Here is a 14,778-nt window from a genome sequence, read left to right as displayed (position 1 = left end):
TCAATTCGGAGTTGGAGTAATAATGGTAATTTATTTTTCTCAATGAAAACCATAACAGTACTCCATAAGACATTTGTAATATTTGGTTAAGAATTGAATCGACACTTAATATAAACATTCTGGCATAATATCAAAAGCACTTGCGCAATTCTGAGCATTTATTTCACAGAACATTTAATTCATGTGTAATTCGCTTGACATTGGAAATTCCACCCAAAGCTCAAGTCTCAGATATGTATATGCAGGAATTTGTATATACTGAAAACTTTGGAAAGAAAATTATTTTCCAGTTTGCTAATAAATGTTGAAATTAGCATAGATTTCAAGCGATTTTAAAGGCGGAAATCATTATCACTACAACATAAGAAGCAATAAAAAGGTTCTAAATGGGAAAACAAATATGTTAAACACCAAGTAGAAAGTTCGAAATTTGAATATGAAACAACAAATGTGTACTAAAATCTCTATTGTTCTTGAAACGAAATTTTTAAAGTCAGAAACTGCGATGAAAAGCTGGGTTTGCCTGTGACATCGTTAAGTTACAGTGGTCATCCTTCTTTCCTCCCAGACAACGAATTTTCATTCTTGCTTTCCACTGGGAAAGCTCCCATTTATAGAAATAAATTTGGGTAAATCTAGACTCATTTTTTATGATATGTTAAATTCGACGAAATTTCATGGTCTGTGGATCCTTATTGTAGCCTTAAGTCCTTACGACTGGTGCACAGTCATAAACAACGATGCATACATATTGTGCGGAGGCGCACGCGGTCAGACTGCAGCGCTGCTGTGATGTAGGGGTTCGAGAGACGCAGGGCGTCGAGGGGGGCAGACGCTTGGAGAGCGTCCAGACGTCGGTGCAGCGACAGTTCGACACGAGGACTGGTTTAGTCCACTCGATTCAAATTCTACTCAAAATCCCAAAATAATAAAAATGTAATCTGTCCTGGACACTTTTTTCAACCAATGGGTCCTTAGATAACAACTGACGGGGAAATGAAGGAAGATTGAGTAAGGTTAGTTGGTTTGAATTTGTTTTTTTTAGTTTAATTATGTAAGATAGTTTTCCAGCTGTGATTAATTAGTACATTTATTTTTAATAGTTCAGGCGTTAACACCGAGTTAACGTTAGCGTTAAACTCCATTAAAATTATTTAAATTCAAATTTGATGATTTTTTCATTCATATTTTTGATTTTTTTTACTTGCATTTGCATTTGCGTCGTAAGTACTAGTTTCATTGCGCGTCTTTTCTCCGTTTTCGAAAAAGACGAAAAAACAAACTAAAAATGTTTTGTAATGAGTTATACTGCACCAAAATTCGTACTCCCAAACTATTTCTATCGTTTTATTTGAAAGCTCACTAACAATAGTAATAAAATTAGTTATTTACAAAAATAATTCTGAAGGATAACCACCAGAAATCCAAAAATAACAAACACTATCAAAACATTGGTCAACCTATAACGACATAATTTCGTATTTCTAGAATTAGTTAATTACTTAACAATAAATACCGTGCTAAATGAAAAATTATTTCAGTTTATGGAATCAATCTAAAATTAGTTAATCGTGTCCCTCGATATTTCGGGAAAAATATTAGGATCAAGGCTAATATAGTCCTTTTTCTCTCATAATTGACGAAGAAAAAGCTCGAAGAAGAGAATTTCTCAAGCTTACCAGATGAAGCAAAATTTATTTCCTGAATGGATAGATCAAATTTCCATTTAATTTTTGCAAATTGCAAATTTTAAGTGCACTTTGATGAGAGAGAGTTTATGCACCACACCCGTCGCAATTAAATAATAATAAGAAAATTAAATTAACTGAGACTGGAAAATGCTAAACGGTAAATATGGTTGCAAGTCTGTTGGAAGAACGTTTACAAAAGTCCACATTTTGTTCTAACTACCAATTAAAATATTTTTTTTAATAAGAATTACAATAAACTTTAATAAACAAAATAAATGACTTTCTCAATATCACTTTATGAAATCAATCAATAAAAGATTTCTAATTGTCATTCATTACACAGCAAGTTTATTAATCTTTTTTAAGCAGAATTTATACGTTTCACAATGCTATTTAAATTACAAATTTTCCATGTGTTTCTACTAAAATTTTTCAAAATTAATGTTCCCAATTTAAAAACGATGAATTGGATGTTTTTGACAAGTTGTTTGTAATTTTGGAGCATCTTATAATGCTTGAGAAAATCGATATCAAAGTGCAATTGGAATGAAAATGAGACCACATTACAAAGCATTGTAATTCAGTGTAGCACATTCATTAATTTCACATTGAAAAACAATAAATTTGTAGAAAACGTAAAACGCAAAGTTTAAGGAACTACAATGACAATAGACTTGATGACACCATGTCCATTTCGAACCCTTTCCTGTGGTAAATTAACAATAATTCCCAACACTAAAGTGCAAGTTTTAGATTTGATAAAAATGTTAATTCCTCTCTAAATTTGCTGCCTAATTAATTTAATTCCACGAACTTCCAGTAAACTACTTTGTACCAACTTGCAGTAAAGTCATGTTTTCTAAGTACCTACATGGTGGAAGTTGGGGTTGGCTCATCGTATATAAACACACACATTGTAGTGAATGCAGGATGCACCCTAGTTGGCTCCTGTTAGAACATAGCTTGCCAAATAGAATTGCAACCTTACGGATGTGTAAAACGATAACGGAGCGTTGGCCGTCCATTGAAAACGTATATTGGCAACCTCTTCTGCAAGGTGTTCGACTTGACCATGTTCCCAGTCCTTGAAAAGAAAGCTGAAATTTTTGCCAAATATTGTATGGCATTCCTCAATCGAAAGTAATGCATAAACGTTAGCGAAGCAGGAGAGAACTGTTTTTGATATGTATAACTTTGAAACAGCAGATTTGCCGGTCTTCCTTACTAATAAAAACCTTAAAAGTAAAAGAGCATAACCTAAATTGAAAAACCCAATATACTTTACCAAAAATAGATTTTATGTCGAGAAAGTCTTTCGGATTTGATACATAACCCTTGCTTTAAGTGGTCGTAAATATTTTATTGTCAAGTAACCAATTTATCCACTGGAGCCTTATAACTAATAATCGTAATAGAATTATTTATTTTTCAATTTAATATGGGACTAATTTCTTGAGATCGATCAATAATTTCAAATCTGGGTAAACAGTAAAATAAGTGAAGAAATTTAAAGAATCTCCTTCCCACAAATTCATGTATACTAGAAAAAATCATTTTTCCAAAACGTGCTCTTTTTTTCGGTCAAAAATATTCACACTACTTATAATATCCCTAGTGCATTGATTATTTTCGGACTTTTTTCAAATGCCTTTCAAAAACGTATTTATTAGCCCGAGTGGAACACGAGGGCTAATTACGTTTTTGAAATAGATGAGAATAAAATTTCATGATATTAATTAATGCAACTATGACAACATACACAACTTGTTTGCTTATTAATTTCCTGTTGGGTTAGCAAGATGCAAATAACTTCCAGGAAAATTTATATATTGTCATAGAAACCATACCGAATTCTGTTTTTCTATTGGCTAATATTTAGTCTCGTGCAATTTTCATAAGTAATATAACGAGTGGGCTCGAAATTGTCGGAAATTTTTCGAGTGAGCGAAGCGAACAAGTTCCAATTGTCTGGAGAAACAAACTACGAGTACTGGAGGAAAATTTTCCCACAATTTCGAGCTCCCGAGTTGTATTCGTCATGAGAATTCAACGAACTGACAAGCAACTGACAGCTAGCGTGGTATTTTCGTGTGGAATTGTCACTGAAAATTTCACTAGTGAAAATTTCCAAGAAAAGTTTGCTGTGATTGGTTTATTTGAAAAAATAAATGTCTCTCATTGGTCGAATCTATGGTGAGTTGAATTCTCATTTAAATACCATTCTATTAAATCCAAAAGCTGTTGGCAAACCTGGCAGTTCTTGACATGTTAACACTTAACAATATTTTTTCTTTAGAATTCCAACTGTTTTAGAAACCGATTTTAAATTACCTGTTGAAGGATGACACTGTTAATTGTATTTGGTTTGACGTGAATTATACGTACTTATAGCAGAATGATACTTGTGCTGCCAACCTAACGAAAAAAAAAATAGTCTGTAATTTATTGTCCCAACGTGGTTTAAAATTCTATTTAAATCAATAAAATTGCACCAGTTTAGTCCCATTTAACAGTTTCACTTTAAATGTTAGTGGATACTAACGTTAGAAAAAAAAATATACCTAACAAAAAAGAAATATTAAAATAATAAATAACTGTGTCAGCAACGCTAATATCTTTTAAATTTTGTTTTTTGACTTGTTATACAGTGGCGGCCAAAATAAAGTGGTACAGCTTTAGAAGATTGTATTTCAAATCAGAAATCAAACTGTTAAACACTAGATGTTTTTATAACTACCTGAATATTTATTATTAACCTACAAGTGGAGGCATTTAAAAGTAAAAGAAAATATGCTTATTTTTATGCTTATTTTTACATGCAGTACTGTCATTTGTTCTTTTGTTTTATTAATGTCATTCATAAGCCTACAAAAATTATGATTATGCCTACTTTGTAAGCGTATTTTACTAAGCGTAGCTTAGTTTTTGAAAAAATGTTGTCCAAGACTTGTACCACTTTATTATAAAATATTATAAGACTTAACATGACTTCACATAAAAAGAAATTTTAAAAACAGTTGTGTTGTCAATTACCAATTTAATCAATTTAATGTATTGTGCTTTCTGTCACTTTTGAAAATTGTTCCTAGGCTATAAATACATAGGCACACATTTTTTTACCAACTTATGACAAATGTCACAAAACTTACGTAAGATAGTGTTTAAAAATATCAAAGTAATTTAAACGACATTTCGAAATCAGTTTTAATGACTTAATTCTAGCTTTTTCTGGAACCTTTTGATGTCATAGTCCTAAATAGCATTAATTTAATGAAGATACTGTTAGTACCACAGAAAGTAAAATTTACGACTGAACTCAAAAATTTTGTACAAATCTGCACATGTCATCATCCCTATAAAAACGTTTTAAATCCACTTAGTAAAAAAAAACACTTTAATAAGTGTCTTTTTGAAAAACCCTATTTATTATCGGCGCTGAAAATATCTCACGTTAATATTAGAACGACCGAGTTAGGTACATGTGAATTTTACGTAGATGAGGTCGTATCCATAGTAAACAAGCCTCCAGTAGTTAAGCGAGTGGAAGTAATGATTATTTTTTGGCCCAGAGTTCTATGTTTACATATTACCACTAATGATTACCCTAGACTTGACCTATCGTATGTAGTGTGAGTAGTCTGTCTAGCAACGGGTAAAGACGGGAATAGTTTCAGCTAGCCTATTAATAAAAATATCTATCTACCTTAGATACTCATCGCTTACAGTGTGTTTCTTCTCTTGTTACTTAAATTTACAGTTTGTCATTTGGTTACAGATAAACTCGCCGTCGCACATCTGCAGGAGAACTTAAAAATGATAGTTTCTATTGACCTGGAGAAGCTGTTATTTTCACACCTGAATATGTCCGACCAAATAATGAAATTCACTTTTGTGTCGAGATGGATTTCATTGGAATTCGATGTTTCTTCATGTTCCCATTCTTTTGTATATATGGAAAGTTTTTGGTAGGTTAGTTATACAATTTTCGGTTGTCATTTAAGGACCTTTACTGGCGTTCTCCATAGTAATAGACATAAAATTAGCAGAAACCCTCTGATTGTAGTTGTTAGGATATGAATGTAAGAAGGATAACTAACTAAAACTTATTTTCAATACGATTACCTTTAATAACATGCATGCTATTTTATAATATTCTATACAATTTTGGGTACCTTCTTATACTCGTGTAAGTAATACACAATATACGTAATTTCAAGGGTTAGTCCGTCTTTTTTACCCAGGGAACAGTCATAATAAGCTTCGGCCTAGATCAGCCATTTGCAAGGTACATGACTATATTATATTTAGTATAGAAATATTAAATTTAATAATACAGAGTTCCACCTCTGGATTGTTTCTATGAATTTTGCATTGTTTGTGGTTTGATTGTTTTTAAAAAAAGATGGTCACTGTTATTCTAGTCGCCCATCTTTCACAACGAAAGCAGTCAAACCGTTGTCTAAAAATTTGGCTAGTGATATTTAAATTAGCAATATGTAGATAGAACCCTCTATACAAGGGGATCTCAATAAAATAATGTTAATCAATAGTCTTTAGTGGCCTTTACCTAAACAACCATTAAGCATGCAGATAAAACTTTTATCTAGTATACATCTCAAATATTAAAACTACACTGTATCCCTTTGTATAATGTATTTATTCATTGTATTGGAAAGTAAAATGTTTTTCAGAGAGTCTCACGTGTTTTTCTTGCCCTCCTGTAATCGAAAATGTTATTAACAGAAGATAGAACGCTACGCTACATTAATATGATGCCCACAATATCTTTCGTTAAGGATGAACACACACCAAAGAAAAGATCGCTAATATGATGATATTTAAGATACGACTTATTAAGTTTCTAGTAACTCAAGATTGACTTATTAAGCAGCGTTCTCATTCAATTAATACTCAATTCCATGGTAGGTACAATAAGATTGCGCATTTATGTTTTTATAAAACGTAATGATGAAACCTTTAGAAAATATCGATGCTAAGCACTTGCACTCTTGCAACACAATGGAATTAGGTTTTTAATTTCATTTCCATTTAGTAAACTGCAATCGCTGCCCCCAACTATTTTTTAGAAAACTGCGATAATTAAAATGTAATTAACTGCTTCTCAGTGTTTGTGCAAAGTTGTGTGAATTAGTTATTTATTATAGGCAAATAGGTAGCACAAGTACGTACTTAGTTCGCATTAAAAATCAAATCTAAATAACCCACGTAGTTATTTCAAAACTTTAATGTGTAACAATGTGTGTAAAAAAGAGTTTTCCGCTATACACATTTTACTATAACCTATTATGTCCCCACCTAAGACATTAATTAGGTAATTGTATCTTTTATAGCTTACTTGTACATACCAACAAATGGAAATGACATGATTACAGCCTTAATTACTTTAATTTAAGTAAATTTAAAACACTATTTCATGGATTTCATGTACATATTTGAATCGACCTCTATGACATCCATTGAAAATATTTATAATCCTTATTAAAATTCCACCACACAATAAGTATTGAATGAGTGAAGCATAAATAAACAGACATACCTTAAATTCTGCATTAGTATGAATAACGCCGTGAATTAAACGTTTTTATCGATAACCAAACGTCTGCTTTCGAATTTCCCAGCATCCAAATCGTATCCTGCTTATTCTTAAGAAGATCATTTCGACATTAAAAATTCCAAAACTTTCACTCGATCCCTCCTCTGTACCATAGAGTACACAATACACCTACGGCATGTGTTCGGTAAAGCTTTCGGTGTTTTGTTTTATTCTTTTGATTGTTTGGTTTTAACATTTTCGTTGACGCGTGTTGTGACAAGGAGGGGATTATCTAGTGTTTATTATGAATACATACCACACATCATTGTTTATATTCTTGACAATAGTGGCCGAGTAGAGGTTGAAATATAATCGGAGTTGATAACAATAGTGGAGACCTAATAATGTAATTGCACCAATTTATAGTGTGTTGTTGTACAATTATTGGTAAGTGTTAATTCTATTAGAGCTAATTTATTTAATTGAGAAAATTACTTTTGCAAAAATTTATTCTTATCTAACATTCCAGTGATTATTACTGGCGTGTTATCACTATCAACCACTTAATTTTGTAATAGCTGATAGAAAACGCATCTCAGCTGAGCAGTTCAAAATACTGTTCACTTCATTGTTTAGTTCAACAAATTTGTCATAGTTAATCGGGTCAATTTCTTCTGCAATCCGCAATACTCTTTCTGTGGTGTGTTGTAAGTTCTTATTATTGGGCAAGTAGTAGCTAAATAAAGTGCAATTATTTTGTGTAAATATTTAACCTTTTCACTGACATATCCATAACTCCACAGTGAGGTCGAAGAAAGCTAATAAATATTAATCGTAAGTATTTCGCGGTCAAGTTAACATTTGAATATGTTATAGGAAGCACGATGGTTTATTGTTTCTAATTTTGTAATAGGATAGCATTTTTTAACGAGACAGTGAAATTTTCTATTCATTAATTTTTAATATCTAAATAATTACAGCGTTGGCGGAGTCCGGACATAACAACGTAAATTATAAAATCGTCAACGACTGTATGAATTATGCAAATGATAATGACTGTGTGTTTATTTTTTGAAGTTAGTAGAAATGACAGAAACAGTTTAGTTGAGCCTAAAAAAAGGATTTAAAGTAGTGATAAAAAATAATCTGTGATATTTCAAATTTCAAAAACAGGATAATAAATCATTTTTTTCCGAAATTTTTATAAAATCAGCATTTTTCACAAATTTCATAGCTATAGCACCAAAGTTATTAAAAATACAATTTTTTGTAATAGATGTCAAAAATTTTTCCTTCGGCTCAAAAATAAAAATTTCTAAAATTTTGTTGTTTTTGGTTCACAATTTTGTAATTTGGAGTCAAAAATAGTAACTTGCCCAAATTTCATAGTTGTAGAACCAAAATCACCAAAATTACGATTTTTGTCGACAGAACTTAGACTGCTTCGTCTTAAAAATTGAAAATTTCTGAAATTTGTGTTTTTGCTGTAAAATTCTGCAATTTGGTTGAGTTAATACACAACTCAAAAGTAGTAATTTCCCAAAATTTCATAGCTAAAACACCAAAATGACCAAAATTACGATTTTTAGTGACGGATGTCAGAAGTTTTTGCTTGGTCTTAAAATCGAAAATTTATAAACCTTATTTTAGATAAAATAATAAAATGGTAACTTCTACACATTCTGAATTACTATACCTACGTCAGATTTGCAGGCGCAACAATTTTTTTAAATATCGCCAAATTTTGTTAATCTTTCTAATTTTCCGAACTTCAAAATTTACCTCAATGACTGGAATACTCCACAACGTTCTAATTCTACAGATAAAAACATAATAATGAATAATTGATTATTACCAGTTATTTTCCTGTCAGTCTTTTAGTGGGTACACAACCTGAAAATTGTACTTTTATCAGTAAAAATTTTAATTTCCAACACGCTGACGTCAAAATGAAGTACCCATTTATGTAAATAGATTAGAAAAAATGATACACTAATTACACCCCAAAGGCAGTGAATCTCTCATGTCAAAAAATAACAAGTTATTATCATGCTATAATTATCCGCATTCAAATCAAAAAAGTGAAATTATTTTAGTACGTAATTTTAAAAATAAGGACGCAAACTCGTTTTAATGACACAAAGAAAGTTGCTATAGCAATGTGACACTTTTGCAAAAAAGATGAGAGTTGCGTTACGAAAATGCATTAGATATGTGTGTTTAAATGAAAATTATCAGTTATAATCATTACAGCATCTCACGCACAAATTATATAATAAATATATTTTGAATTAAAAAAAAACTGAGATGAAACTCTGTTATCTAATAAACAATTTGTTACTTTAATGGCGTCAGTGACATTCACCTTCGATGATAAATGCTGTGGGAGTAGTTGCAACAACACTGGTTTACAAAACCGTGATAAATTAAAAAACCGCTAATAAATTTTGTCATTTGACTTGATCAGAAGGATATTTTCTCTCCGGATTTCTTCACATTGTCTGGGTCCAAAACTTTTACTTTTGATCGTATTGTGCTGATGTCATCTCCCAGACATCTCACCTTTTTAAAGAACGAGGAGAAAAATTAATTCAGTGTCAACTGATTACACGTTTTTACTTTTTTTGCTACAATGAACCCATTTAAAGTGAAATTCTCAATGTAATGGAATTAAAGAAATTACAGAGGAAGTAATACATCAACGGTGTTAAAACACGAAACTACAATACACGAACAACTATTTCTAAACCAAAGTTTTTTTAACATTTGTTCTCCATTATCATGAACCAATTTTAGTAATTACCCCATCCTGCATTTTTGTAATTTACATAGTGCATGCATAAGGTAATCAAATCAGTCGTCAAAAGACATCATTTTAGAAATTACAGTCGTACTCAATATTCATTCGCATTTACTTTCCTCTTGACCTATAAATTTTCAGGCTACGAAGACAATAATATAGGAAACGGTTTGTGTGAATTTTTACAACACCGAAGATTTCACTTCATTTGAATTACCTATAGGGTACTGAGTAATTGACAATAATGTTGGACTTTTACTTTAAATGTGAGTAGTTTATGTACCGGTTTAATTGGCTGTAAAATTTAATAAAAAAACACCCTTTTCAACATTATTCTCACGATGTCTTTACCAATGGTGTTTTATCAGGACGAAAGATTTTAATTCAACAAATTATACAAAAAATTAGCAGTATTATTATCTCTACCAGCCACAATGCTGCAACATTTTCTAGAGAAATTGCAATAATAGACACTGTGACTGACTCATTGAGTCATCAATTATACGAAATACCTTGCAAATTTACCTTGTCTTATAAAAGAAAATATCCAGTGTTACTCAGGTATAAAAATTAGAAATTTCGTAAATTTTATGAGGTCGTCATGACTCTCGCAAATAAATAAATACCATCTGCGAAAATTTCTTGTGTAACAAGTGTCATTGCCTCACCAAAACAAGAGATTGTGGAAACATCCTTGAAAGAACGGGACTATTACAAGGAAAATAAATAATAAAAACGAGTAGCGGCAATTAAGGTGTAATGCAGGATGGAGTTGAATGTTTACTAATTTACATGATCGCGTGATTAATGGGATAGGTAGTGTAAATTGTCTCTCATGGATGCCAATGTCGTAACATTACAAGTGCAAGGACGATACAAAGTTACAACACAACGTGATACATATAAAAAGTTGAGTCATTTCAATAAAAAAATTGTGTAAAAAATTTCAATAGAAATTAGAATAATTGATGAAGACTAAAAGCCTCGTAAACTGTTTTCAAATAGATTATAACAAGCAATTGACACATCTTCAAGGTAAATTAAAAAACAAAAGTGAAAGTAACAATAATAAATCATAAATCAATCAAGTATCAATAATACATCTTAAGGAATTTACTTTAGAGGGAATATTATGCAAATTAAAGAAAATTTGAAAACCTGAAAGCCCAAAAAATATGCAAATCTTACGAGTGAATATGAGAATTTGGGAAACTAGGAATGTGAAAAGATCATTCTTATTTTTTTTTTAAATAAGAATGTTATGCAAAACTTACAACAAAGGTTCATTAGAAAGGTGTCAAAACGTGATCATTACCACATTGCCTCATTTACCAAAGAAATTTTGCAAACGGTAATCGTTTTGCGCGAGAATCGAGAATCGCACGCCAATTCACTTGTAAATAGGCAACTAACATTTCATTAATAGCAACAGGAAGAATGTTTAGCCAAATTATCTTGCTGTTGATCTAATTTTAAAATAACCAGAAGTAGTATAGAATGAACTGAAAAAAGTATTTTGAACTGATAAAGTGGAGAATAGACCAATTTTAATTAAAAGAAACTAATTCAACTTATAAAAAAAAAACGATCAAAAATGGTGGAGGCGCCAGTTACAAATTATTTTTATAGTAGAAATAAATTAATAATATTGGTAGTTTTATATTTAGTTATTAATTTGTACTATACTTCTGTTAAAAATGCAAAACCAAGATGACTTTTCAACAACTAATAAAACTTTTTTCAGAAAGAAATGATAGAATGCAACTTGTACATTTTTTCCCTGGCCATATTGGGATCTAGCGTCCTATTCTTCTTTTTGTTAAGCTCATTGTGGGGATTACTACAAGCAATTCGTGCCATATTAGCTCCATTCTTGTTACAAAATGAAGAAAGTTCCCTAGTCAAGAAGTACGGAACTTGGGCATGTAAGTTTCATAACAGTAAAACATTTACTAATCTATTATTTAATTTTTAAATTTAATAACGAAAATTAGATACACACCAATGGTAAAAATCTTGAAACTGCATACTTTCGAACACATTAATTAATTCTGTTGCTTCCAGTAATTACAGGATGCACCGATGGTGTTGGAAAAGCATACGCCGCCGAACTGGCTAAACGAGGTGTTAATATTGTTTTAGTTAGCCGAAGTGAAGAAAAACTAAAAAAGACCGCTAGAGAATTAGGTAAAACTAAATTTATTAATTAGCTGAGATTTGGCTTGATATAGATAATTTCCAACACAGACTCAGTGTATTGTTGGTTGCAGCCAGTCAGCTACTTTATCACAATACTAATTTTAGATTTTTTACAGAAACTGAATACTCCGTAAAAACAAAAATCATATCAACTGACTTTTCGTTAGGTGACAAAGCTATGGAAATTATAAAAAAAGAACTAAAACTCTTAGATATTGGAATATTAGGTAAAACTGGATTCATGAATAAATTTAGCACTCAAATTTATTGTTTTCTTACTAGTTAATAACGTGGGCAAACAGTACGACTATCCCATGTACCTAGGCGAAGTCCCCGAAAAAGATCTATGGGACATCCTCAAAATCAACGTAGGAGCCGTAACTTTATTATGCCGCATTTTCATCGAAGATATGAAGAAGCGAGGTCGCGGTGCCATTGTAAATATTTCTTCAGGTTCAGAATTGCAGCCGTTGCCACTAATGACAGTTTATGCAGCCACTAAAGTAGAGGATTAATTCTAATTTATGACCCTCCTAAATTATAATATTTCAGGCCTATATCAAAAGTTTTACTGCAGCGCTTCGTTACGAATATGGCAAAGATGGGCTCACAATTCAGCATTTAGCACCGATGTTCATTAATACGAAAATGAATCAATTCAGTCCGAGGTTACAAGAATCTAGTCTATTTGTTCCGGATGCGGCGACGTATGCGAAACATGCCATTAGTACTTTGGGGAAAATGGATGAATCGACGGGATATTGGGCGCATGGCATACAGGTGATTATATAAAAGATTTCGAAAAATTTATGTATAAATTGTTTTTTAGTATTTTTTCACAAGTATTCCTCCGGTGTGGATTCGTATGCAAATTGGGGGATATTTGAATAAATCGTTTCGAAGAGATTATTTTGAAGCCCGGAGAAAACAGTGCTGAGGAAACGCGGGGATGAAACATTCAAGAGAGCGATATGCACTGCCCGACCGTACCTGAAGATAAAAATGTATTGCAGATTCAAATTAGAATTAGATTTTAAATAAAAACGAATGAATTACCACATGTGATTTGGTTATCTAAAATGAAAACATTTTCTGTTTCGACGACCTTCGAAAGAAAGTGTGGGATAATCCTCAGATTGTCTAAAAAGTCCTCAAAAATCCTAAAATATCGTCAGAAATTTTGTAGAATCTTTTCGAATTGTTAAGAAATCTAATGATGCTTGAACCCAAAGAGTTCTAAAAAGCTACAACATTGAGATCAAAAAAATTCGAAAAAAAAAAGAATTTTGGATGAATTTTATACACATTTAACACTAAATTTATTTTTTACAGCTGTAAAAAGATTTAGCTTAAATTAATCAATTAATCGCCACTTTCGCCATATACACCAACGGCTAACGAGCCGCGAATGTTAACACAAATTTTGTCTGTGGTATAAAATTTCGATAGACTTATCGACAGTTAGACGAAAAAAATGGTTTGAAAAAGTTTGCTTTTGTATCCAAGAGAATGCAGAATTTACATTGAAAATCTAAGTTTTATTATTATTACAACTACATACTGCAAAAGCAAACTTTTTAAGAAATATGAGTTTTTTCTTTACATCTGAGCATAATAAATAGAAAAAGATAAGATAAATTTTAGCACAATAGTTATTTGTTTCAATAGGCTAGAAAATGGTCCTTTGGAAATGCAAGGAAAGTATTGAAATCCGAGCCCTTCGGGCTCGGATTTCAATTTCCGAGCATTTCCAAAACATTTTCTAGCCGTGTCAAATACGAAATTTTGTGCGCCGACAATTATTAATAGTTATTTATTTTGACTTTTGGTTTGAATTTGAAACGTCATTCGCTCATTTAGGGGAATTTCATCAGCTGGAAAATAGGTTGGTAGCACCCCATTCAAATCAAACGATTGCAGATTCATGTAAATTCAAATTGTTTCAGCAAATTTTTGTGGAATCTCCACTTAATTAATTTACCTTTATTATTTTCGATGGTCATTGGCCTCCAAATCTGCACACTATTGACATTTATGCAGCGATGGCAACTTGTAAAATAAAACCAACTATTCGAAATGTCACGTTTGATTGCCTAGACATTCAAAAGGTGGTTTTCTTGGCGCAAATGAGTATCACAAATGCCATGAAAAATGACGGAGGCGCACAAAACCATTTTTTTTGTAGAGCTGTGTGTTTAATGAACCTGGCTGAACTCAAACTGCAACCCAAAATACATTTTCATAGTTGACGTAGGTACTTAAACTAAACTTTAAAGTCGCCAAAATTTTCAGAACGATCTACTCACGTTATTATGCTGTTAATTTATAGAGACTGGAAAATTTTTAACATTCTTTATTCATGTTTAATGTTTTGTCGGAAGAGGAGCTATTTCACATGCGATTAGAAACTATCTTAAGTAAAAGAATTTGTCGAAACTCTATTTTGTTGTAAAGTTAAAAAAATGTATTTTGGGTTGCAGTTTGAATTTGATCAGGCTCATTATTACTCGCAGACCGGAGTGTATAAAAAAATA

The 14,778-nt window shown here is 31.5% G+C and overlaps 1 protein-coding gene and 1 long non-coding RNA gene across 3 annotated transcripts; both read left to right on the top strand.

Moving 5' to 3' along the window:
• The first annotated feature begins 810 nt into the window (after positions 1–810).
• LOC148175199 (uncharacterized) lies at positions 811–6,386 on the top strand. Its single transcript, XR_015770142.1, has 2 exons — positions 811–1,016; positions 5,467–6,386. It is a non-coding gene; the product is annotated as an uncharacterized LOC148175199 (long non-coding RNA).
• A 951-nt stretch (positions 6,387–7,337) lies between these two features.
• Positions 7,338–13,302, top strand: LOC148175198 (inactive hydroxysteroid dehydrogenase-like protein 1). Of its 2 annotated transcripts, none has more exons than XM_088036261.1 (7): positions 7,338–7,692; positions 11,790–11,970; positions 12,110–12,232; positions 12,361–12,471; positions 12,527–12,747; positions 12,797–13,024; positions 13,074–13,302. In XM_088036261.1, exons 2-7 carry the CDS (start codon positions 11,796–11,798, stop codon positions 13,179–13,181), a joined length of 966 nt encoding a protein of 321 aa, XP_087892387.1. In that variant the 5' UTR covers positions 7,338–7,692; positions 11,790–11,795; the 3' UTR covers positions 13,182–13,302. The 2 variants fall into 2 exon arrangements, with proteins under 2 accessions (XP_087892387.1, XP_087892388.1); XM_088036262.1 differs by lacking the exon at positions 7,338–7,692 and adding an exon at positions 7,837–8,079.
• The last annotated feature ends 1,476 nt before the right edge of the window (positions 13,303–14,778 follow it).

The sequence above is a fragment of the Gnatocerus cornutus genome, chromosome 5, assembly GCF_029298725.1.
Source record: "Gnatocerus cornutus isolate USDA-ARS CGAHR chromosome 5, icGnaCorn1.1, whole genome shotgun sequence".
NCBI classification, from domain to species: domain Eukaryota; kingdom Metazoa; phylum Arthropoda; class Insecta; order Coleoptera; family Tenebrionidae; genus Gnatocerus; species Gnatocerus cornutus.
This window is presented reverse-complemented; position numbering and strand designations above follow the sequence as displayed.